The following is a 25276-nucleotide window of genomic DNA, read 5'->3' on the forward strand; positions in this document are numbered from 1 at the left end:
CGATCGAACCAGTATTAAATATTTTTTGGGTCTAAAACGTTCATTTTTTAAAGACAGATGATAAATAATGTTATTTCTAAGATTCGTAATATCGTACCGTATCGGTATTTCGATCTGGGTTCAGTACCGATATGGTACGGTATATCGAGTGGTACATCCAGGTGTATCGAGTATTGTAGCACTGCTGCAGTGCTCGGTACTCTCGGACCGATAACAATCGGTTCGTATACCGATAATTTATCGGACTGGTATGTACCGTTCGTACCGAGCGGTATGACTCGGTACGGCAGACCTATTTATTTCCAAGGATGGGTATACAAATATATTTTTCTGATGGGATGGGAATAGTAGGAATAATAATGTTAATCTCCATCAATCATGAAAAATCGGCATCGTTGGAACGATGGTAAGAATAGTATTTGTGTTGAAATCAATCATGGCAGAACAGCCTCGTCGTAAAGGATCGATGCGTACGTCGCTCGGCCGGGACGGAGGATGAGAATGGTGAACGAGTCATGACTCACCAACCACGTGATCACAGGATTCTCGTGGCGTCGCCGCGTGGTCGATACAGCTGTCCGAGTTGGACTCGCCCACTTACCCGCTGACGCACGCGTGCACGACAGACGGTCGAGGGAGATAGCCGCCGCAGGAGAGGGAGCGGGAGAGAAAGGAGAGCGGGCCGGGAAAGCGCATGCCGACCGTTGCCGCGTTGCTACCTCGGGCTTCCTTCTTCTCGCGGCCACGCCCACCGCCGCCGCCGATATCCATCCAGCGACGGCGGCTCCACGTTCCCCTTCAGATCGCTACCTTTGGGCCCTCGAGACCCGGGCTGCTCGCCATCGTCGCATGCTCCGCTGCTCCTTTCGATGAATTCGACTCCAAGGTCGGGTTCAAGAAGCAGTCATCCAAGGTTGGTTCTTTACCTTCTTTCTTCCTCCCTTTTAATTGCTTTCTTCCTTGAAATCGGAACTTGTGGGTTCCTTTGCACAACGATTGTCCGTGATTTCTGCACGATTCTTGTGGATTCGATGGCCCGGAATTGGGTCCCTGCGAGAGATAGGTTTGGGCGTCTCTTCAATCTCGGATTGTCTGATCGGAATTAGCAGTGGATAGCCAGATAGGTGGCAACAACGTACGAATTGGGTTTGAGTGTTGACTGATGGGAAAACTGGCTTCCATCGGCAACCAAATATCTCGTCTGATTCCCCCCATGTTTAGAAAGGAACAAAATTCTTTGAAGGTTGTTCCTTCATTGATGTAATCTGCCAATTTGTTGTACATCATGGGAAATAGATCTAATTGCTTATAACTTTTAGCTCTGTGAAATCATTTGTGCTGAGATAGAGAGCGGTATAAGGCTCTGTTAGAAATTTTATCAAGCCGAAGGTAAGAACACGGAAACTTTGCCCCAAACTGTGGACTCCTTTGTCTTTTGGAGGCTTATTGTGTATACCAACCTAAAACAATTCAAGTGATTAACATCTTTACCTTTTCCAGGATACTTTTTTGCTGATGTGTGATAAGCTATTGGATTTAAAAAAAAACGCATGGAAAAATTACTCAAATCTTATAATAGCATCATTTTCATATCAAGATTTGATATTCCAAAGTTCAGATTTTTGTGTTGCTCTGGTATTTTTTGTCATCCTTCACATTCCTAAGAAGTGCGACACTTCCATAATCATTTCAATCATAGGATTCCCTGTTGAGTTCTTCAATATGCAAGATCATACTCCTTTTGGGTTCTATCTGATATTACATGTTAAAAATTGAGTAATTATCAGCAATCTCTTTATCATGCCAAATAATTATCTGTACACTGGGTGGCCTTAGAAATTTAGTACAATGGCTTTCCATCTTTTATCTCGGTGCTTAACCTGGTGTATGCTTGTTCTATCATGATGCATGCAGAGTATATTCAACTAATTTTCAGACCTGTGTGTTCTGATGTTCTTCTGGTAAACCCTGTCCTTTATTGAGAGATTTCCTTGTAAAGTTGTTGCATCTTACAGCTAATGGTGAATTCTTCATACCTTGCTTAACTTTGTGATATTCACATAAAAATGTTATTTTCAGCATAATATTCTCCTCAATTTTTATTTCTTATTTTCTGTAAAGTTATAGACACGTTCTAAATGCCCTTTTAATGTGAAATTCCACTTCACAGATTCCTACTCTTTTTTTAATCCATCCCTTGTAATTTTGTTAAATATATTCTAGAAAACATTTTCAACTTTCAGCTGTGTACAAACATACATACTGGACTTAGTTGTCCTTGTATATTATTGAAAGAAGCATAGCATCGTCTGTAAATTTTGGATGAAAATTTGAGTGTGTTCACCAGACTGTAATCTTCATATTTTTGGATGAAAAGAATGTTCAGACATACTGTTGGTAAGGTGTCTATTCAGATATGACTTGGGGATCATAATGATACAATGACCTAAAACCATCAAACTATGCCATTAACTAACCTAAGTGTTACTTCTTTCAAACATTTGCCTTCATTATTGATGTCGAACTGTACGTTTTTAGTGCACTATAATATTGTCTGGCATTTAGATGGAGATAGAAATCAACCCAATAAAATGAGATGAGGTTAAGCTGAAATAATTGCTACAGAAAGTAAAGGGTCCAGAAGTCTAAGAAGATCATCATCTTGTGAAATTGAATAAGATCGAATGAATGCAATGCATTGACATGATAATAGAATCTTGCATAACTCTACAAAAAATATACTCAGTCATTTTTTTTTCTTTAATTGTTGAGAACTCGTCCTCTTAACTTGCAACACCAACAGATTTTGATTCTTTTCAAAAATGTTCATTTAATCTCCTCAAAAGCTACATTGACATTATCTTTCAGAAGTCCACGCTCTTAAACTTGATACAAGAGATAGAGCCCTTGGATATGAGCCTCATCCAAAAGGATGTACCTGCTAACACAGTGGATGCGATGAAAAGAACAATTTCAGGCATGCTGGGTCTTCTTCCATCCAACCAGTTTCATGTCCAAGTGGAAGCCCTCTGGGAATCACTCTTCAAATTATTCGTTTCTTCTATGAAAACAGGGTATGCTTATGCAATAAAGATGTGTTTTGCATTTTATTTAAACAATTTTTAGATATGTTTATGAAATTCTTGTCATTGTCCCACTGAAAATCTGCATATTCCTCTACTAGAGGATCTCTAGCAAAAGTGAAGAATGATCCAGTCATTTAGAAAACAAGGTGGTATGAAGGACAAAAGCTGACTGATCTATTGTTGTAGTAGTCAGGTCACAGACACCTGAATAAAATTTTCAAATCTTGTTAACTATACTATTCGGCATATTTTGAGAGAGGCAAACCAAGCATCACAGAATTGGGTTGCAAATTTTGGAAGGATCTCATGGTTTAAAATCTCGGTATGGTGCCGATGCAGGTGTAAATACCGGTCGGTATAGTCTAATCCAACATTTTTTTAATTGTTGCTTTTGGTTATTGTAAGTGGCTTAGCTTGGTATTGCTGTGGCTTAACTTGGTGTTGTCCTGGCTTAACTTGGTGTTTCACAGGAGAAATTCTTATTTGGCCTCCATTTTTTGTTATTTTTTTGTTTTCTATTGAATTTTTCAACTCTTAGATCTATATAGAAAGGGTCTTTCTTATTTATCTAGAAATGATCAATAATCTCAGTTGCAAAGCCTCTGAACCAATTGTTATAATGTTAAAGATAGAAGAGAGTTTGGCATATCGATGCCTCATGAAGGAATGTAGACAGTCTCATCTGATTTTAGATTTTGTTGGTGCATTGTAGTATCAAGATTCATCACACAAAAGGCTTGATAAATTGTTAAGAATGGAGTAAAGCAGTGGTTTAGTAGAACAGCTGGACACAGAACGGGAATAAGTGTAAAAAGGAAAAGAGGGTAACCATGGGCCTGCTGGTCATTAGGAGACCATTTCATTTAGATTTGAATCGATCATACATTGATCTGTATTGCTGCTTGATCACCCTTTATGTAGTTGAGCTGGACCAGACTGTAACACTTCCCTAACCTAGGAACCTTTAGACCACAAAAAGGGAAAAAAATGTAGGTAACCATAGAGTTTTTTCTGAATTTTAGTGCATGCTGCTTGCTAAATGAATTCTAATCTAGTTATTGCCCTTATAAGAAAGAAAAGGCAGCTTGTGAGTTGTTCTATTGGTCCTTGCAAGTTGGCCTACGTTGTTTCCTCTTTTTAAGGATCAGTTTCACAAGGTTAAAAGGAATCCCAGTGGCCACTTGTTTTTCTATGTTCGGACTTGTAGAACAACTCTAAACTCAACTAGACCTGATCTATGCATATGCAGACTTAGCCATTTGATCGGTCTGTGTGTTTACTACCCGGTTAGTGTGTTTTATCATAAGAAGAAGGGGACTGGAGGCAGTAGTTTGGACCAACAACATGATGCTATTTTTGGGAAGTGAAGGAGAGTACTGAATGGTGCATGTTTTTCCATTATCTATTTTTAATTGACCTTGTTTATAAGATAAAAATTTGCAGGCCTCTTTGGTGACCATTTGGAGTCTGACGAGAACTCTTTTTCTGGTTTAATGAGAGGTCCTTTGTTTGCAGGTGCTAATTTAATTCAGAAACACTAGAAACTTTTTAAAGTTGTGTGTGTCTTGTTCAATCTTCAAAAAAAGCATGTGTATCTTAACTGACATGCTGTGGAAGTAAGTGGATGTAGTTTGTGGCTGTAGAGACCTGGGCTTGAATCCCAGCAGCCACAAGAAATTATAGCCCATTTCTGTACAAGGTATCTCCTGTACCTGGGTGACTAAGGCCTGGATTAGAGAAATAGCCTCAGCTGTGTATGATGACCTTTCTGGACCCTATCAATTTCCTTGTATATTGGATTTACCATAGCCATCTTGTAGTAATATAAAGAGAGGCTTACCTTTGTTTTATAAAATTGAAGCTTTTTTTGTTGTTGCTGTCTGTAGTGAAAACAAATGAAAGTTGTTACCGATATATAGGGGCCCCTTTAATCACTCTTAAGTAAAACATCCATTTCTTCATGTAGATAGTCATAACTATGCTACAAAAACAGCCAATAACAACTAACCATTGTCGGAGTATGCTTCAAGGTCATAAGCTCGGTTTATGTAACAATGTTCAAGTTTTGCAATTTTTTTTCTTTAATCTTGTGGTATCCAAATGTCCATTTTTTTTTGCATTTGTTGGCAGGGCAAGTCGTACTCTTATACATAAATCAACCTGATGTATGTTCTGATCTATGTAACATTGATTCACTTTGTGTTTGAGCAATATCCTTGGATGAGAACCAATGCCGATGCTTACTTAATTCTCAAAATTTTATTGGACATGTAACTTGTCTATTGATTCACTATGCAATTGCAATTCTCAAAATTTTATTGGACATGAACTTCACCTTCTTCTTGTTAAAGTCCAAGTCCAGATTCTTTTGACTGCTTGTGTAACCCAAGTTATGGGATTGTATTTTTTTCGCTGATTATGGTTTACAAGGACCTATTTGCCAATAGAAATTTGACCAGCAGTCATTCATTTTTTTAACTCCTTTTTCAAGGATACAGACTATCATAATTCTGGTTATCTGTCAACTATTTGACTTGGTTTCTTTGTCTGTCTCATGATGACTGCTGTACATTTCATAGATTTCCATCTTAACATTTCTGTCACTACATATTTGGAAGTGTTATAGGTCTGTGCTATTATCTGTTTTGCAGGTACACATTGCACAATGCTGAATATAGACTATGCCTTGAAAAGAACTTAGATATTTCTGAAGAACATACTGAAAAAGGAGAAACATCTTTAGAAAATGATAGTCATGAGATTTTGATCGATAATTTTTCCACAATGTCAAATTCTTTTGGGGAAGATATTGTAGGTAACAATGATATGCACAAGGATAATCCATTGCATGAGGATGTTGGATGTGGTGGAGAGATGACACCTGAAGCAAAAGAATATATTCAGAACCTGCAATCTCGTTTGAATTCTGTGGAAAAGGTATTATCTGTTGTTTGCAAACAAGACTGCCTTTTTGCTGTATTATGTTTGAACCACTGCTGAAATCCAGAGATTTAACAGTGAGAAAGCTTCTTTTATGCAAGTTATTGAGTTCCTTTCATCTATCAATAGAGAAAGTGTCATTCAGCTTCACGGCTGAACAACTGCAATTAACTGTATTGCTGATTCCATGTTCATACGTGCACCTTCTTACTCTTAACAGATTCTTGTATCCAATTAATGCTGTTATTGCTGAGCACCCACACCCTAGATCTCTCTGAGGGGTATAATACATGTAACAAAGTGATTGACCATATGTATCGTGTTTATTAATATAGCTTCAAAGTTGAGCGTTTGTCACCTCGTGTTCAGCATGTTGAAGATGAACTTGGCTTTTAGACTTTCTAGAGTATTTATGAGCATATTTTTCCATTTCTCACCTGTCAACTATCATTCATATAAGCTAAGATTCTTGTTTCATAGATTGCACTCTAGAGCCTGAAATTTCTATTATAGCTTCAAATTCCTCTTTTTATTAATGATTAAAATTAACAACAATTTGGAAGGTCGTTGTTGGTGATAGTGATAATTTCTCTGAGGACCAAGTACCTCAAATATAATGTGACTTTTTTTCTTGATTTTTTTTTTCCTTTAGTTGGTTTTACTATTCAGGTCATTCTGTACCTATATTGTCATTGACAGATTCATGGTTTGATATCCCAAATGTATGTTTTTCTTCCTTTATTGATGATCTGTAAGGAATTCCACTTTGTTTTACTTTTACTATATATCTCATATATCATTTAAATGGGCAGGAACTGAACGACATCAAAAGGAAAAGTTCTGCTTTGCAGATGCAACAGTTTGTAGGAGAAGAAAAAAATGATCTGTTGGATTATCTAAGATCATTGCAACCAGAGAAGGTAGGTTGTATTACCTATAATATTTTGCAGCTTGATCAAATGATATTTTGCTAGTAAACTTCCTTCAGTTCTCTCGCCACCAAGGAACAATAATGTTATTTTCTGTATATGGCTGGCATTTAATGTAGTCCTATCTTTTGTCTGATTTAACAGTGCAGATTGTAGTCTACTGCTAAGCCAAATTGTCTTTCCAATAGTTGCACCTACAAATCATCTTGCACAAATAAATGATGCAAACAGTTCAAAAGTTTTGTGATCTTTTCTTTCGGTGCTCTTGTTCTATTGTTTTTTTACTGCAATTTACTTGTCACGGACAAACAAATTTAGTAGGTCACAAGTTATTTGGTTAATGTGGTATATTTCAACTGGTTTTTCTGTAGGTTGCTGAACTTTCAGAGCCAACCTTCCCGGGGGTGGAAGAAACTATTCATTCTGTTGTACATGGCCTCCTTGCAACTTTGTCTCCAAAGATGCACTCAAAGCCCCCTCCTCACTCTAATAATGTGACAGGTGGAACCTTAAATGTCGGGATGGATGACTGTGCAGGACTGATCGAGAACACCTCGATTCAGTTTCAGCCTCTCATATCTGTCCCACGGGATTATCTTGCACGCCTTCTTTTCTGGTACAAATTGCACATTTAGACTTGATTGTGATCTCAATTCATGCTTTTTAAGTAGTGAATTTGAATCTTACTTTTGTGTTGGTGTAAGGTGCATGCTGTTGGGCCACTATCTTAGAGGTCTCGAGTACCGCCTAGATCTGGTGCAACTTTTCGAGGATTCTGCCAAGGCACAACAAACGATTTCACAAGATGGAGACATCATCGTTTGAGAGCTTCAGACTGATCGTTTACTTGGTTGACCGGAGAAGGCTGTTCGATGAGCCAAGTGGAGCCCTGATTCTGTAAGGGTGAGAATTGGACGACCGACATCGATAACAACCCAATCAAGCTACTCCAACCTCTGCAAAATGTGTCGGCACTTTGGAAGAGTATGGTCATATGGCAACTCTAAGAACAACTGTCCCACAGAAGTTACTGCTACAAACTCAGCTTAGTAGTTAGACGATGTGGTTGTAAATTGTTGCTCAGTTAATGACCAAATTACTGTGTGTCTTTCATTTAATTTCCAGGAGGGACAAAGAGGTGATGATAGGTACTTTGAATCCTGTCTTTATTGCTTGAAGTCCTTGTCATATGTTCTTCGTCAGAGTAAACTGGGAACAGTAGGAATTAACATCATGCGACATGTTTTACGAGTGCACCCCAAACACCAAGTCATTTTCTTTGTGTTTCTCACTCGGATGCTCTGTATCTGTGCAGGCCTCTGTCAGATTCCTTCGGAGTTCAAATCCCCTACCTGACGATCGGAGTGCCCGATAAGCGTTCGATTTGCTGTCCTGTGAAGGTTCTCCAGACTTACTGAAAAGCTCGAGGCTGTCTCATGCATGTCGGCGTGCTTCCTTGGGTGAGTTCTCTCCGTACCTGCAAAGTTGGTGATCGACGACTGCATTCTTGCTGTGATGATCATTGCAAGACTTGCGTCGATCACAGTGCATCTCCGAAGAGTCGAGTCGATCGACTCCGATCGATCTAACCTCCCAAGGTTTTACTGTGCCGTCCGTCGTCTCTCGGTCCCAACAGCTTGTAGGGAACAATAGCATGCATTGAAGCCCTGAGGCTTGTACTGTTGGCGCTGCTGCCCTTAAACGCAGGCAGATGCCTAAGTGTAGGTTCCTCGGGGTCTTATCGGGCATGGCACGAAGGTAGTATGGTCCATGAGAACTGATGAGGATAATAAATGGTGACAAGACGCGGGCTGACGTCAGCTGACCCAGACGAAGCTCACGCCTCGATCAACCTGGCAGAGGTTGGTCAAACGAACCAGAACACAGGTCGAGGCCCGTTAACGACCGCTAAGGCTCGATCCCTCACGTCACGCCAACAGCGATGTCAGACGCCATCAGAGGTACGATCCTGCTCCCTCTGTGTGCAGGCATGAAGATGAGATTATTCCCCCGGGACGCGAGAAAAGGACGCCTTTCCCTCGAGACATCCCGACGAACCCAGACATGATCTGATCCGCGCGGTCGATCACTTCGGCAATCCCGAGAATCCTCGAGCAAAGATCTCCGCCATTCAGCTCCGAACCCAACCGCGTCCATCCCGAGACACGACACAAAGTTGTTTACAGCAACAAGAACCTATTTCTTTGACATGTTGATGCATAGCGGTTCTTATCAACGTTGTACATCGTGTCTGACACAGAGTAGGTGTTGTCGGATGAGGGGAAGGTGTGCAGAAAGAAAGTCGCGAAGACATTATATTGTCGTCTACATGGCATCATGACTCCACCACATTGCATATCCAAAGAAAGTAAACGACGATAACATACTGAGCACACATGCCTTTTATCATATACTCGAACCTAAAGCCACGGGTGGGCGGTGGTGGCGGTGGCGGTGGCGGTGGTTCCAACCTTTTATATATATATATATATATATATATATATATATATATATATATATAATGCCGTCCCTGAGCAGTTCGAAGCAGTGAGTGGTAGGCAGCTAGTCGGGGTGAGGGGTCCACTTGGGGCAGGCAGGGCTGAAGTGTGCCTCCACCACCCTGGAGTCGAGGAGCTCGATGATGGGTGGAAAGGTGACGCAGCGGGGCACCTTGTATTGGTTGATGGACGCGCCCCTCGCGATGGCGTAGTCCATGAGCTCCTCGAAGGTGCCGTTACGCACCACTCGTATCTCCAGCGGCCCGATGGAGCCGTCCGCCACCCGGCTCTGCCGATACACTGTGTTCATGGCCTCCTCCATCTCCAGGCAGCACGCCTCCAGCGCCTCCTTCTCCGGCCACCTCCACCCCTCCCCTTCCCTCACAAGAAGCTCCCAGTAGATGACGTAGTGCCCCGGGATGGCCGTCGTGTCCGCCTGGCTCGTGTACTCCGCCACGCTCGCCCCCCACGGCTTCAGCAGCTCCGACGCCCGCTCCACCGCCTTCTGCAGCTCCGCCTCGTCCGTCTTGTCCGACTCGATGCTCAGCAGCACGTTCTTCCGCCGCACGAACCGGAACTGCGGGGCCGCGTTGTGGAAGCCGGTGACGTGGAGGATGTCGCCCACGCGGTAGCGGTACAGCCCCGCGTAGGTGGTGATCACCAGCTCGTACTCCTTCCCCACCTCCACGTCGGCCAGGTCCACGAGCTGCGGTGGCGATCCGGCCGCCGCCGCGTCGAGGGGGAGGAACTCGAAGTAGGCCATGTTGGGCATGATGGTGTAGGAGACCTCGCTGGGCTTGCACATGGGGCGGAGGTTGAGGCCGAAGTAGCACTCGGAGGAGGCGTACATGGTGCACGTCATCGGCAGGCCGCCGCTGTAGTACTCGAGGGTGGGAATGTACTGCGCCATGGCGCCCGTCACGATCACGTCGAGGTACATGGTGTTGGGCCAGATCCTGGTGATGATACCCGCCCAGTCCCCGGCGGCGCACTCCGACACGATGAACTCCGCGAGGCCGGGATCGGGCTTGAGGACCTCAGCCACGGCGTCACGGACCGCGGGGTCGGTGACCTTCGAGCTAAGGGCGCCGGCGGCGATGTCGTGGGCGAGCTCCTGCCAGTGGAGCTGCAAGAAACGGATGGCACGGAGGAGGCCGGAGGCGAAGACGGCGCCGACGCGGAGGACGGCCAGGCGGTCGAGGAGGCCGCAGAGCATCTGGGAGTACATGCTCTGGAAGGCGTCGGCGCAGAGGATGGTGGCGGTGGGGCTGGTGTAGACGTTGTAGGGGTCGAAGGGGCGGGCGCGGAAGTGGTGGCTCTTGTAGTAACTGGTGAGCACGGGGCGGGCGGGCAGGCCGCCGGGCGTCTTGCTCTCCGACTTAACGAACAGGAAGTAGAGCCCCTTGCCCTTGTCCAGCCCGGGCACGTACCTTATCATTTCAGAAGAAGAAGAAGAAGAAGAAGAAGATGGTGATGGTGATGGTGATCATCGTCGTCGTTAACACTAAACCCAAAGCAAACACATGCCATTATCATTAGCTATCAGAATTTACCTTTATTATTTCGAAATGTTTTCTATGTTAATGACTGTACAGACTATGCTTCTCTCACTAATTTACGATACGTTGTCTATGTTATCATGCAAATGATCCCACTAAGATTTAAAGAGTTATAAATTAGTATCTAATTATGTAAAAAAAAAATCCAACTTCAGGTTAGTATTAATTGACTACTCAATAATGATAGATCTTTTACATTTTAAATAGGAACACTTTAGGTTTAATCCATTATGATGGATAAGATTCTCCTAAAAGATAAAACGTTTCTTTGTCTCTATTATGATACTATAAAGAACATGTAGATCATGGAGTGGAGAGAGAGAGAGAGCAGCTCACAAGTTCATAACAGGCATGAGAAGACTGTAGAGGAGCTGCCGCCGGTCCAGCTCTTCTTGGATGGTGGGCATCAGCTTCCGCTCCCCGGCCGACGTTCCCGAACTGCAAACCACATCCCAGAAATGAATCGCTTTCTCTCAGATCAGCCCTACGTTAGCCTCAAACGACTCGCCGACAAATAATACACTAAGCGATCGACCGAAGACCACCTGGTCAGGAACTCCGATATGGGGTGGGCGGAGAGTATGGCGGAGCGGTCGCCGTTGGCGATCCTATGGATCTCCGGCTGCAGGTCCTCGTAGGTGACCATCGGCACCTTCGACTTGAACGTCTCCCGGTCTGTCGCGCCGCCGAGATTGTACCTCTGCACGTACTCGGTCTCCGCGTTCTGGCTCAGGATCTCCGCCAACACCTTCTCCTGCACCTCGTCCGCGTTCGTGGTCATCTCATCTATGAACTCCAGCTTCTCCGCGTCCTTCTCGCAGGCCGCCGGGCCCAGCTTGGACGAGGTTGCCGGCATCATACCCATCGACCGTGATCAAGCTCCAGATCCGAGGGCGAAGAGGCGAGTGTGAAGGCGGGGTGGGTGTGGAAAGGGGAGGGCGAGGGGTATTTATAGATGGGAACGGGGATAGAGCCATGCACGTAGGGGCTCAAGGAGACGTAGGTGAGGTCGGGGCCGTGTAGGGTGGAGGAGGCGGCAGAGGGTGGCCCAGATGGCGTCAGGGGGAGGGATCGGAGCGGACAGGCGGGCCCGGTCTACCCGACACGTACGCGCCGGCCACGTCGGATCCCTGTCGCGGCCCGCGTCACGCACGGCGCCCGTCGTGGCCCGCGATATCGACGCCCTGCCGGCGCCACAGGAATCTGCCGTTCTGGCTGACGTCCCTCCCTCCCTCGGACGTTGTCCTCCATGTCAAGCAGATGCAGGGAGAAGACGACGTGGGGGTTTGCCTCATCACGCCGCGTGTCGACTCCAGGGCCCCCGGCCTCCCCTGTCCGCGCGCGCAGAGCTCATCCATGGCCGCCGGGGAAGAACTCGTGTGTCGGTGCAACACTCGGATATACGAGACATAACATTTCCCATTCTTGGAATGCCATCATCAAGATTTCTGCCGTCTCCTCTGCTCTAAACTCATGGATTATATATATATATATATATATATATATATATATATATATATATATATATATATATATGATAAAGGATCGATATAGCTATGGTTTATCTTGAGTGTATGTATGTTGTTGTCTGTGTCAGTCATAGACTGCAGGCTATCAGACTTCCAAACATGGGGGGGTTTCTTCCAGAAATCCACAGTCCAGCTTAGTCATTGCATGGTCAGAGGAATCAATGGAGGTGATTTAGTTGGGCTGCAGCATCATGCTAGGCTACTGAAACAAGGGCTTTAGGTTTGCTAAAACAAACATATTCCTTGGGTTCATCTGCTACCTCTCCAACCAGACACACTTATCCTCACTTTAGAAGACACTACTCTCATGCATTCAATGCACATACTGTGTCTGCAAATATTTAACCCCTTCTCTTTCTCTGCCTACTGAATCACCTCACATTAGCTGCCATCCACTGAAAAGAATTCTTCCCTTGTAATATTAGAGTATGATTTTATTGGTGTGGTGCAATGTACTCTCTGTGAGGATGTAGATTGCCTGTGGACATATGATGTTCATCAAAGGTTTCATGGCACATGCTAACATTAAAATGTTGAACTCTAGAGACAGAGGGAAAGCTGACTCTCTTTTCTCTCTCTTCTCTTTTGTACTCCCCCCCCCCCCCCCCCCCCACCCCATCTTCCTATGGTTTTTATGCATGCTGCTTTCCATGTAAAACTTCAACTGCCCTCCATGTCTGATGCTGAAACCATTCCTGGTCTTATCTTAGAGAAAGGAGGGCAAGAAGCTTTTGAACTTGAGGATTATTAGTCTACCTAACCAGAGGTTAATCTTCAGACCCGATGATATCACAGTGTGAAGCTTTTGGATCAGCAAGGTGTAAAGGTGCAAGAAGATTTTGATGACCGAACTGCTTCCTACTCACCTACTTGCATCTGCACTGTTGCTTGCATGCCCTGTCACTACAGCCACTATGTTTCAAGATCAACCAAGATTGACTTGGTCAAGGCATGACAATAATTCAACATCTTGGTCTCTGATTTGGGGACATATCTTCGACAAACACACACACACACACAAAAGATATGCAGGCTTGATTCAGATTAGGACTCTGTAGATGATCTTAGGTTTTCTGCTTGTGTTCCTCCAAGTCTAGCTTCATAAGACAGATGCTAAAACCCCTAAAAGCACTTGGGAGTTTGGTCGAGCCATGTGACGATGCACTGCGATGGTCAGTCAGAGTGAGCAAAAGCAGGAGGAAGAACCTGTGACTGTTTCACATCTCTTTTTGTGTGCTCCTTCCATCTGCCATCAGAATTCATCTCCATTTAGTTGCAGGCCATGAAACTAGTAAGAGAAGCATGTCTTATCCTCGTAAAGTTGGTCAGGACGAACTTACCTCATGAGATAAAAGAATAAGCGATAAGGATTCTCTGATACAGGAATAAAAGTGTAAATACACACAAAAAGAAAAAGGATAATTCAAAAGACAATCTATGATCGACACGTAATCATATATATATATATTTTTCAAAGATAAAATAATAAATGATATCCATATGCGCACAGAGTTTGTCATTATCACTTTCAAAATCTTTTTTGTTTTTCTGTAAAACAATAAAAAATTTCCACTACAATAAATGCAATCCAAATTATCTACCAAGAATGATAAGATTATCTAATTTTTACTTAAGTAAATATGGTTCGATCGAAATTACTTATGATGACCTGATTCTTCATGATAAATATCTATATGATTTATCCAACTCCAACTAGAGTGTAATTTATATTAAATTACTTATATTCTTAACATGGAAATAAAATTTTATTAATAATAAAATTAATTTTGGCAATTGAAGATATGGAATGGGCCCATTTAGGCCATTTACATGTTGGGCCAATGGGGCCCATGAATCCACTATTTAGGTGGGGGCCCGATTCTAAAGCTTCCTCTGTTGGCTTCACCGCCCACCGCCGTCGTGTTTGCTCTTGCCCTTCGAGCTCGATCGTCCCAATACTAGCATATAAGTCGCGCCACGCACCCCCCCCCTCCCCACCCTCCCCGTCCCTTAATCCCACCACCCACCTCCCCCCCCCCCCCCCCCCCCCCCCCCGGCCCCGGCGGCTCTTTTTCTTCCTCTCTTATCGGTCGATTCGATCTATCCTACGGCGGCAAAGGAACAAACACCTGCCGAGCGCAGCAAGCGGCGTCACGACCAAGCCAAGTAAGAACGAGGATCAAATCTTTGCCGCTTCTCCTCTTATTCTTCTTCTTCTTCTGTGTCTGCTCTTGCTTTTCTTGAAACCTATCTTCTTATTTTGTTGTCTTTTTGGGCGTTTCACTTCCTTCCGATTTGTTCTGGATGCGAGAGAAAGAAGACGGCTTTCGCTGTGGTCTTTGTCTCATCTTGTGCCCTAGTAAAGGGAGAGTGCGGAGAACCAAGGGTTTAGGAGCGGGATGCGATGGTTCCGTTGTGCTTTGAGATCCAGCATGTTTAGTCTTGGATGAGGGATGAGAGTTGGCGAGCGAGCGAGTGAAAGGAGGAGCTGTTGCATTTGGGATGTGGTCGTCTTGATCGGTTGGGTTAGATGCGGGACGGAATGGGTTCGTGGGGGTCTCTCGAGCTGCTTGATTGTTTGGTTTGCGGAACCCTAAAAGTAGGATTTTCTTCAGGAAGAATGTTGTGGGAGGATATCGGGCCGTGTAGCAGAAGATTTTGTGGAACAAAAAAAATATGCATTTAGTCTTGTGAGTCGGTTACGAGTACTTTTGGCACTTACAATCGCATTACAAATGGAGAAAGCCTTTTGCTGATGGAATAATTTTCTTGAGCATACCTCGTGTGACAGGTAGACCTATGGAAATTTTGTACCCACATTCCTTGAGGGTAAGGTTGTTTTTCTTTGATTCACGTAAACAGTCTCTTTATATATTTAATATTTAAAAGTTAAGGATGCGTACATTGATCTTTCTCAGATCTTCATTGACGGGAGCCTCGTGTGCTAGATATACTCTTTTATTCCTTAAGTATAAGAATGGAAGCAGTGCTTCAGCAGGTAAGAGGGAGCCACGGATTTATAGCTTGAGTGGCACTTGGAGTGTTCTCCGGATCTTGGTTTACTTATTCTTATTTATTATAATTATAACATCTTAGAATCTAAAATCTTGTGTTCTTTTTGTAACGGCAATCAAGCACTTCCTTTGTACATAAGGAAGCATACTGGCCCTTTGCTCATGTGGGAAGAGAAATGTAGCAAAGATATGATATTATGATGTATATGTCCTTACTTAGATTTACAATATCATACAAGTGGTGGTTTTGAATGCAAAATTATATTTCCAAATCATGCCCTAGTTAATCGTTACCCAACTTTCGGGTGAATTCATTCTTTAGTCTTATCTTTAATTATATATTTAAAATGCCATCTTAGCTTTGAAGCGCACATGTTTCTTAGTCTTTAACGTGACATATGTGCTCTTCAAAGGGTCAAGAGATCCTATGACTAGAGGTTGGTAAGGTATGCTGAGCAACTTGTGCGAAATTGTGATGCAGGACAAAGATGGCAGGACGAAATAGCGAGTGCATAGGCACAATATGAGTGCCAAAACTAAACATTAGGCTTTCTGAAATTTCTTTCTGTCTGAGTTGAGGTTGCAAAGAGCAAAATCTCAAGGAATTGTTGCTTTTATTGAAAGGGACCTAAAGTTACAGTCCTAGGGCTCTTTTTTTACTAAATTACAATGTATCTAGTTTTCATATTAGCCTATTATGTTTTTGAAAACGGTAGTAGTAGCCTGCAAATAATTTCTCTGGAATTCTCAGCAATATTATATTTAATATTTCTCAGCAATACTATATTTAATTTTTTGTTTAACATGCTATTTCTTAGGTTTTTTTTCTTCATGATGACCACATAAATCTCCCATGTAAGGATTATTAAACCCGTGACCCTTTAAATGAGGCTTGGATGCACCGCCACCCTAGTAAGCCATGAATTCTACAACCCATGCAACAGTTAATTTTTTAAGAGTCTGTGCTCCTGTTATTTCTCCCACTACTGGAGACAAACACAAGGTCCTAGCCTGGACTTATTGTAATACATTAAATCTTGTCCAAGGCTGGTCATCACATAACCAACTTTTTGTCAATTTACTTTTGATTCTCTATTCTTGTCTTAATAACTACAATGTCATTTTTTGTTTACTATGAGTTTACCTTGATATTTGTGGACAGGATGTGACTTGGTATTGCATCTGTTTAGGGTGCTATACCCGTTTCTCTATTTGGAAACTTTTTATTGACGTGATTTTCCTTTTTCTTTCACGACAAAAAAGTCATTGAAAAACTTCTGCTTTAAATTGTACATACATGTGCCCCTGAACTGGTACCAGTTCTTGATGACCTGGGGAAATGTTGTTGTTATGCTATTCATTGTAGCCTACCATGTGCAGAAATTCCATCATTTCACAGGCCAAATGATCAGAATACACATAGTACTACAAAGTTGGAGATATTTTTACTATTATTTTCTTCTATGCCTTGGTGACAGGCTCAATATTTTTCTTCTTTTATTTCAGATAAAATTGTTGAGGAACATTGGCATGATAAAAGATAACCTATTATTGTATCAAATAGTTCTTGGATAGCAAATAAGGAAAATAACTGCACAGGTGACTGATCCTGTATCATACACAATCTTTTCCCAGAAGCAATTGAACTTGTGTTTAATATTGGATAATCCATGCCTCTGTCAGCACCATTATGATGAACGATTCTGATAATTCTGGTTTCTTTTCCCTATGAATGGTTCTTGTGTTCTTTCATAGGCAACTATGTCTGTATTTATTTACACGTTTCTTATTGTTCTGTTGTTGGTACCAAAACCCCAGAAATTCAAATCTTTTCTGCTGAAGAAGTTGAACACTTCGATGTCTGTTTTTTTACTTGAATGGCATATGTACAACCCAAAAGAGCATCTATGCACTGATCAAGGTAGCTATACATCCAAGGAAAATATAAATATTCACAGAACAAGTTGCAAGTCAACGATGTGTATCTATATCTAGCAACATGGGAGAAAATTTTATTGAACTGACCTTATCTTCTAAATAAGTTTAAGAAAGGATTGTGGTAGAGGATCCATCATTGATTGACAAAGATAAGTTTTCCGTTCATTAACAAAATATGGCTATATTTTTTGGGATACTTTTGAGCCCATAATCTCTAACATTGAAAATTGTAACCCTCTTGGTACACTAGCTTCTCTGTGGAAATGTATGGTTCACCCTAATAATCCTGCATCATTTTATCTGAGGCTGCAGCATGACCGATTTTCTATAGAATTCACGATACATTAAAATCTTATTCTGGCAATCAGGAAGTAGTATGGCTTTTAGTCCTTGATGTTTTTTTTCCCTGTTTCTTGTCTATGTTCTTGGGGTGGCTATAACAAAATGTCCACTACTAATTATAATCATCTTGAGAGCTGGGTGCATTTGCTCATTTACTCTGCTCTTGATCAAGTATATATAGATGCCAAATCTTTGGTTCTGCTTATTAAGTTTTCAGTCATGTTCAAGGTGTCATATTCTATTTGGTATGAATATCTGAATTTATTCCTTGATAAAACTTGCAGGTAATTTTTCATTTCATTAGTTGATGGAAAAGGGTCCAGTACAACTTGTGGCAATTATTTTTGGGTCCATTCAGCAGTAAAGCCTTCTAGTACTTTGATGAATTGAAGCTTTGTGTTGCTTGCATATGGAGCATGCTTCTGGTGAGATTGGTGTGCAGGAAAGTTTGGTCACACTTTAATAGAAATCAATAATTGTTTTATATGGAGAAAGATCCTAAATCTGATGTCGAGGTGAATCATTCTAGAGATTGTAAGGTTGCAGCTCTTGGACATGCTGATGATGGACGGAAGACAAATGCCAACCATAAGAAAAATGACAGATGTACACCAAGTGCAAAACATAACTCAAAAAAACCAGTTAGGAAAAGGAAAGAAGTATCTCAAAAAGTGAATTCTAAAAGATATTCACTAAGGTCTTCACTTGATGATGTCAGGATTCTTCGATCGATGACAAATGGTAAAGATAAGACTTCCTCAGGGTCATCGAATTCCATGGCCATCTCCATGACAAAAACAAGGAAAAAGAGGAGGAAAGGGGAGAGTGCTCTGAATAATGAATTTTTACTAATTAAAAAACGTGTAAGATACTTGTTGACGAGAATCAACTACGAACAAAGCCTGATTGATGCATATTCAAATGAAGGATGGAAAGGTCAAAGGTTCGTTTCTTTGATAATCTCACTTTAAAATATTCTCTTCTGTATCTTCTCATCTGTTTATGCTTGTAGGAAATGCATAAATTTTTGTTCACTAAATGATGGTAACCAAGATGACTATGTTCAGGCAGATTTGCAGGTTCACTATAAAAGATAGAGGAAGTAATGTTTTTGTTTGCCAACAAGAAATTGTATGGCCCATAAAGAATAAAATGAAGTAAACCATTTAAGAATGTTCCACTGAGAACTATAGATGCATTGGTTAGTCATGATTAGTTTGACTAGGAAGGTTTAGGAAAACTTATAGAAAGTAGAAACAGTAAGAAGAGATTGGACTACTTTAGTTCGAGTAAGGATCCCTGTCGACGCAGCTCAATGGTGGGATGATGTCCGGATAGCTAGCCCCTAATAGTTTGGACATTTTTCATCGTGGTTGTGGTTGTATATCATGTAGTGGTTGAGTTTTGATTTCCTTTTTTTTAGTGGTCTTTGGCAGAGTTTATTTCACTGGCAATTGTATTAACTCTCGTGTATTTGGTAATTTGAAGAGTTTCTTTGTCTAAAGCATCTATGCTATGATTGCTATCATTCTGCCTTTTTTATATACTATCACTCTTACATCAGCTGTAGCATCCATTTATTGTTTTTTATGTGCATAAATGCATCTATATATGCAGTTTGGAAAAGATCAGGCCTGAGAAGGAGCTTGAAAGAGCCAAATCAGAAATTCTACGCTGCAAATTAAGGATACGTGAATCATTCCGGCATCTAGATTCCTTGTTATCTGAGGGAAAGCTTGAGGAGAATCTGTTTGATGACGATGGACAAATTGACAGTGAGGCTGTCTGTGCAACTCACGGGAGATTATCATTTCACATTATTTCTTCTTTAATATTTCTAAATCCTACTATTGGATCTTACTGATTTCTGAACTATCTCTCCATCTTACGACAGATATTTTGTGCAAAATGTGGTTCAAAGGACCTGTCTGCTGACAATGATATCATACTGTGTGATGGCAATTGTGACAGAGGTTTTCACCAGAAGTGTTTGAACCCGCCACTGGCAACTGATGAAAGTAAACGTCACAGCTGCTTTAGTTTAGAATTTATTTGATGTTGGCTCTTTACATGCATTTTTAATTATCACTGAACTTGTTCTTGCTTTCACCAAGTTCCTCCTGGAGACCAAGGATGGTTGTGCCCTGCATGTGATTGCAAGGTGGATTGCCTTGACTTGCTTAATGAATGTCAAGGAAGTGATCTCTCAATTGAGGACACATGGGAGGTAAAGGCCATTGATTATTCACATTGTTCTTTCCCTTCATGAACTTATCCAAGTTCTTCATGCTAATGGGCATATTCTGACTGGGGTCTGCTGCTTTTTCCTTCAGAAAATTTTTCCTGAAGCAGCTGCTGTCGCAAATGGGAATAAACAATTTGATGACTCCAATGATTCTTCAGATGATTCAGAAGATCATGATTATAATCCTGATACCCCAGAAGTTGGTATTGAAGATCAGGAAGAAGGATCAAGTTCTGAAGAATCAGATTCTATTTCATTGTCTGAGGAGGCCCCAGGGTCTCCCAGACACAACAACTTTAATGATCTTGGCCTTCCTTCTGATGATTCCGAGGATGATGATTATGACCCTGAACGTCCAGACCCAGAAAAAGATGTTCAGAAGGAAGGATCAGACTCGAGTGAATCAGACTTCACATCAGACTCTGATGAATTCTGTGTTGAGCTTAGTAAAAGTACCAATATCAATGAAGAATCATCATTCTCTTTATCCGAACCCAAACTGCTTGATGGTTCTTGTGAGGGGAGAGATGAAACGCATGAAAGCCCAATAAATGCCAAGCCTCCACCTGTAATAGAGGGAGAACCTGGTCAAGTGAACACTTTTCCAGTGTCCAAGAAAAGGGAGCGGGAACATTTAGATTATGAGAAGTTATATGATGTAAGTATTCTTACCTGAATTGTACGTCCAACTTGAATATTAGTACCAGAAGCTTGATCCTACAGAATGTGTACCACATAAACAAAGACTCATCTAGCTGATGCAATTTGGTTCCTTAATTATATGCTTAAGGTTTTATTATTCGATGTAACAAAAATGGTCAAATAATGGGATTCAAGTGGTTTATGCAAGATTTGTTGAGAATGCTTTTTTTTTTTGCAATATTCTTCAATACCATTTATTCCTAGTAATTGTTTTCATGTGTGCTGGTTCTTGTTTTTCCTTCTTTATCTTCCTTATATAATCTGCTGTTGCACAATTAATTTCTTTAGATATCGAGTAGGTCAAAATATTATTCATCCACAGCGGCAAAGCTAAACGAAGAATTCAAGTGAGCTTTCTTGCTGCACTTTTACCATCATGATTTTTCTGTTGGTTAGATTTGTAGAATTTTTTTTTCATGCCAAATTCCTCCTAAGGGAAACTAAGTGTATAAATTAAGTTTTTCCAATCCTTGTCCCTCAGCCAACTTTCATATCTTCAGTTTCACATTCCAGTTAATGTGGAAATTAGTTTGATCTATTCTACTATTAAAACTCTCAGCTAGATACAGATGATTCCGACAGACTCCTAAGATATGGATCTTAGGAGCAATTGCTGTTTGTGCATCTTTTCAGTGGTTTGCTTTTTCCTTGTCATCAGAACACATGGAATTGTATCGAATTATCTCTGAATGAAAGAAATATTGAAGAGCATTCTTCCTTTTAGTCTTAGATGATCCAGATATTGTACAAGACTCCAGGTAACATCATAGAGAATGAAGGCCAAGTTATAGTACAAGTTTTATATAAGGTTTGCCATGGCCTTATTTTACTATGGCCTTCATGGTGTTCCTTTGTGGAGCATTGCACATTCTTCTTGCGGCTAACTATGCTGGCTTCCATTTTCATGCTTCTCTTGATCTGTCTTTACTAAAGCTTATCTCAGTTTTGAACTTCTGTGGTGTCCTATATTCTGTTTCAAGATGGTTAAATGTATACTGCTTAAAAAACCTGAACACCTTCCTTTTCTGTTTATTTTCTTCATATTTCTATGTCAATCTCTTGTCGACTCACTGAATTTATCTATATATCTTTGTTTTCTTCTTTTATTTTCAGCACAACAAATGCATATGGTATTCTTTGTTTCTTGTTTTCAGCTGCTTTCATAAAATTGAGCATATACATATGATGTTCAAGTCTTCTTTATGTGTATGATCTGTACCTGCTTCTGATTTTCATGTCTTGAATGTTGAAGGAGGCTTATGGTAAAGAGTCACCTGTTTCAAGCAAAGATGAAGATTGGTCTGAGGAAAGTGCAGCAAAGAAAGCTAAGAAAGATGACAACAAAAGAGAAGATGCTAAATTGCCAGGTGCAAAAGCTCAGTCTGCCAATAATAGAAGAAGTTTGGGCATCAAAGGCAAGGTTGAGGACGATAATGAAATAGACTTGCCAAATTTAGACCAGCCACAAGTTTCAAAAGCAACGAGTGAGAGTACTCCTGATAAAGGACATGAGAACCTGGTTGAACAGTGTGATGGTGATCAATTGCTTGGTTTGGATGGGATCACTGTTACTTACTCTGCAAGAAAATATTTTGGTCAAGAGACATCTCAGGTATCACTTTATGAATTTTCTATGCTGAATATTGAAGGACAATCACTAATATATATAGCCACATCTATTGTTCCCTTCTGGACTATGTTGGTTGCTAATGATTAAGATTCCTGTAATCCCTTCCCCAACTACATTTACTTGGATTTAGGTGTTGGATTTCCTGTGATCATGCATGTAGATACTGTTGCAACTTAAGTTCCCTAACATAATTTCTACTCACGACCTAACCTGCATGCAGACTATTTTGTAAAGTAAGGCCACTGTTTAGGTCATTATCTCAGTTACCCCTTATTGCCAATTTACTTCCATAGCCCTTCCACAACCCATGGTCATTGTATTTGTCATGCTTTCTGCTGTCCAGCCTTGCCCTTGGTGCTTGACCAGTCATTTAGTATCCTGCCAGCAGCACCTCTCATAAGAATTAATATCTCACCCAGGCACCACTGCATCCTTGCTCGCCTCTTGCCATCCTCGTAGACCATTACCCACCTTCAGCTATCATTCATGGTCTTTCATTTTATTATTATTATTTTTATTCGTGGTCTTCCGTTGCTGCTAGCCATTTGTAATCAAATATAGAGGTGTTGCTTTGATAAGGTTGGTCCTTTACGACCAGGTTTAAGATTGCCACTCTCCCCAGATCTTGTATTGGTGGGAGTCTAGTGAGGTGGGGGTGGAATATTTATATTTGAAAGGGACATCTGGTTACATAGTTTTCCATTAACATCTGTCGTCCTAAAGCTTTCATGGGGATGGAATATTTATATTTGCAATGCCTCAACCATGCTACATGTTTTTGGGAGTTCTCAGATAATCTGCAGCTTCGTCTAGAAAAGAATTTTTGTGCTGCCAAAAAAAATACAGCCTCACTATATAATGCTTTTGGTACGGACAGAGCCCATATAAATCTTTTACTTAGTATGAATATAACAACCTGTTTTTACTATCTACTTAAAATAGATGGATGCTTTAATTGAATGTGCGAAAAATTTGCCTTACAGGAGCTTCACATTCTACCGACAACTTTTTGTTTTTAAGTTCATTATAAATTAGTATATATTTTTTTATGTTACCTATAAGGTGTAGTTACTTATAGGATGAAGTGAGGGAAAACCAAACAAGGTGGATGACATGCCGAAAGGAGAGTCTCAAAAGTTCTTGCAGGACAAAATGAGTCAACTCGAGTTAGTGATATTGGAGAGGTAGAGGATGATTCTAGGAGACGTTTTAGGAACAACAAGAAGGGATTTGGTGGTGTATAGTTTGACTAGACTAAAGAAATTGTTCTGTATATTGCTTTATTGTGGGAGAAGTTCCACATGTCAAATGCAATATAGTGGGAATCTAAGGCTTGTTCTTGTCGCTCGAGTATCTTGTTCCATTGTCCATGTGCAACTAGCGTTTCTTGACAACTTAAAAAAGATGCAAAAGAGCTGCTTAATTCTTGAAGCTAGGTTGATTGTTGGATGCATCACCCCTTTTGGGAAGAATGATTGATGCCTTTGTTTAGACGTCTCTTACTTTGTTGTATGAAATGGAATTTAGTCTTATAGTTGTGCTTTTCTACCGATGAACTTGATGTGTTAGTTTTCTTGGTTTGGAAGCTAGATTTACACTCAAATGATAACACATCGCTTGGATACTACAAGTCTTTGAGTAGGGCCCTCAGTATTCTGAAAGACTCATCAAACTGTAATCATGAATTTTCAAAAGTTTCAAGTGTCATGCTGCTAATGATTATTGGTGAAAATGATTTTTTTAATAATTTTATGCACTATTACATATGTCTTGCCTGAGAAATGAAAGACTTAGCTCTTTTTATATGTCTGCAGAAACTTCAGGAAATCTTCAAAGAAAATCAATATCCTAGCCGTGAAACAAAAGAAAATCTTGCGGAAGAACTCGGGGTGACGGCTAAAAGGGTCTCGCCCCTCTCTCCGTTTTCTTCTCTTCTTTCATTGTCGATCTCTCTTCTGAATGCTGAGTGATTGTACCACCATGATGCTTCCTTTGCAGATTAGTAAATGGTTTGAGAATGCTCGACATAACCTGAGAGTTTCTGCCAAGGGATCTGATCTTCCAGGAACTTGTGGAGCAGTTTCTGATAAAGGAACCGATCATGCAAGGACTTCCATGTATAAAGGAAACCCCTTCATGGAACCCAGCAGAAAAATATCTGAGTCGAGCAAGGGGAATGCCGAGAGCTCGGCTGGGAGCACTGAGAAAATATCATGTAAAGCAAATAATCACAAGGATCAAGTCGGGTCTGGTGCATCTGATAAATCGAAAAGAACGGTGGACAGCAAAAGGCAGAAGGCAATAGCGCGCGAGTTGAGGAAGATAAGGAATAGTAGGTAAAGATTCTACCAGCATTTCGGTGATCGCTTGCCTCTTGCAAGATAGTAGCGCATTTTGATTGCTGGACTTTTGAGGTATTCTTGGTGGCGTGACGGTTGGACGTGTCGGCAGTCATGCACAAATTAACATCCACGTCGCCTGGCATTCTCCGGATGTTGTGTGTTTTTGGTTTTATCTTTCTCCTCCTCTGTTTCCCTTAAAAGAGGTTGCGGTTGGCCATCGAGGCCAGGAGGAGATCCTTTGTGTCTGTACGCTAACCTAAGCAGAAAAGAATCGGATTGTTTGTACCAGGCATAATAACTAGTTTTACCTTGGAAATAGCATTTACGTTACTGGCTATGACACTGCTCTCATGATGTGCCTCAATCTGTATTGTTCCTCCGATGTGAATCGAATGGTTCAGATTCCCAGGTGGGCTCTGTGTTAATGGATCTCGAGAATGGGGTTCGCCTGTTCTTTTTTTGTCTTCAGGCAGAGTTGCAGATTGTTCTTCCTGACTCAACTACTCTGTGTTCATGTCTGTC

At 41.3% G+C, this 25276-nt stretch overlaps 3 protein-coding genes across 4 annotated transcripts; 2 read left to right on the plus strand and 1 right to left on the minus strand.

Annotated features, from left to right (window-relative positions):
- The first annotated feature begins 609 nt into the window (after nt 1-609).
- Nucleotides 610-8211, plus strand: LOC103983613 (uncharacterized). The gene is made up of 6 exons (XM_009400858.3): nt 610-913; nt 2869-3074; nt 5738-6023; nt 6839-6946; nt 7327-7571; nt 7660-8211. Exons 1-6 carry the CDS (start codon nt 695-697, stop codon nt 7778-7780), a joined length of 1185 nt encoding a protein of 394 aa, XP_009399133.2. The 5' UTR covers nt 610-694; the 3' UTR covers nt 7781-8211.
- Nucleotides 8212-9296: 1085 nt separating this feature from the next.
- LOC135672872 (probable indole-3-acetic acid-amido synthetase GH3.1) lies at nt 9297-11926 on the minus strand. Its single transcript, XM_065181331.1, has 3 exons — nt 11558-11926; nt 11349-11450; nt 9297-10883 (listed from the first exon to the last, which is right to left on the minus strand). Exons 1-3 carry the CDS (start codon nt 11875-11877, stop codon nt 9518-9520), a joined length of 1788 nt encoding a protein of 595 aa, XP_065037403.1. The 5' UTR covers nt 11878-11926; the 3' UTR covers nt 9297-9517.
- A 2647-nt stretch (nt 11927-14573) lies between these two features.
- Nucleotides 14574-25091, plus strand: LOC135672873 (homeobox protein HOX1A-like). Of its 2 annotated transcripts, XM_065181333.1 has the most exons (10): nt 14893-15370; nt 15460-15539; nt 18120-18778; nt 19453-19618; nt 19730-19853; nt 19950-20062; nt 20169-20738; nt 22035-22394; nt 24227-24316; nt 24411-25091. In XM_065181333.1, the coding sequence occupies exons 3-10, from the start codon at nt 18321-18323 to the stop codon at nt 24750-24752; spliced, it is 2223 nt and encodes a 740-aa protein (XP_065037405.1). In that variant the 5' UTR covers nt 14893-15370; nt 15460-15539; nt 18120-18320; the 3' UTR covers nt 24753-25091. The 2 variants fall into 2 exon arrangements, with proteins under 2 accessions (XP_065037404.1, XP_065037405.1); XM_065181332.1 differs by lacking the exons at nt 14893-15370; nt 15460-15539 and adding an exon at nt 14574-14707.
- The last annotated feature ends 185 nt before the right edge of the window (nt 25092-25276 follow it).

This window comes from Musa acuminata, chromosome BXJ1-5 (genome assembly GCF_036884655.1).
Source record: "Musa acuminata AAA Group cultivar baxijiao chromosome BXJ1-5, Cavendish_Baxijiao_AAA, whole genome shotgun sequence".
NCBI classification, from domain to species: Eukaryota; Viridiplantae; Streptophyta; class Magnoliopsida; order Zingiberales; family Musaceae; genus Musa; species Musa acuminata.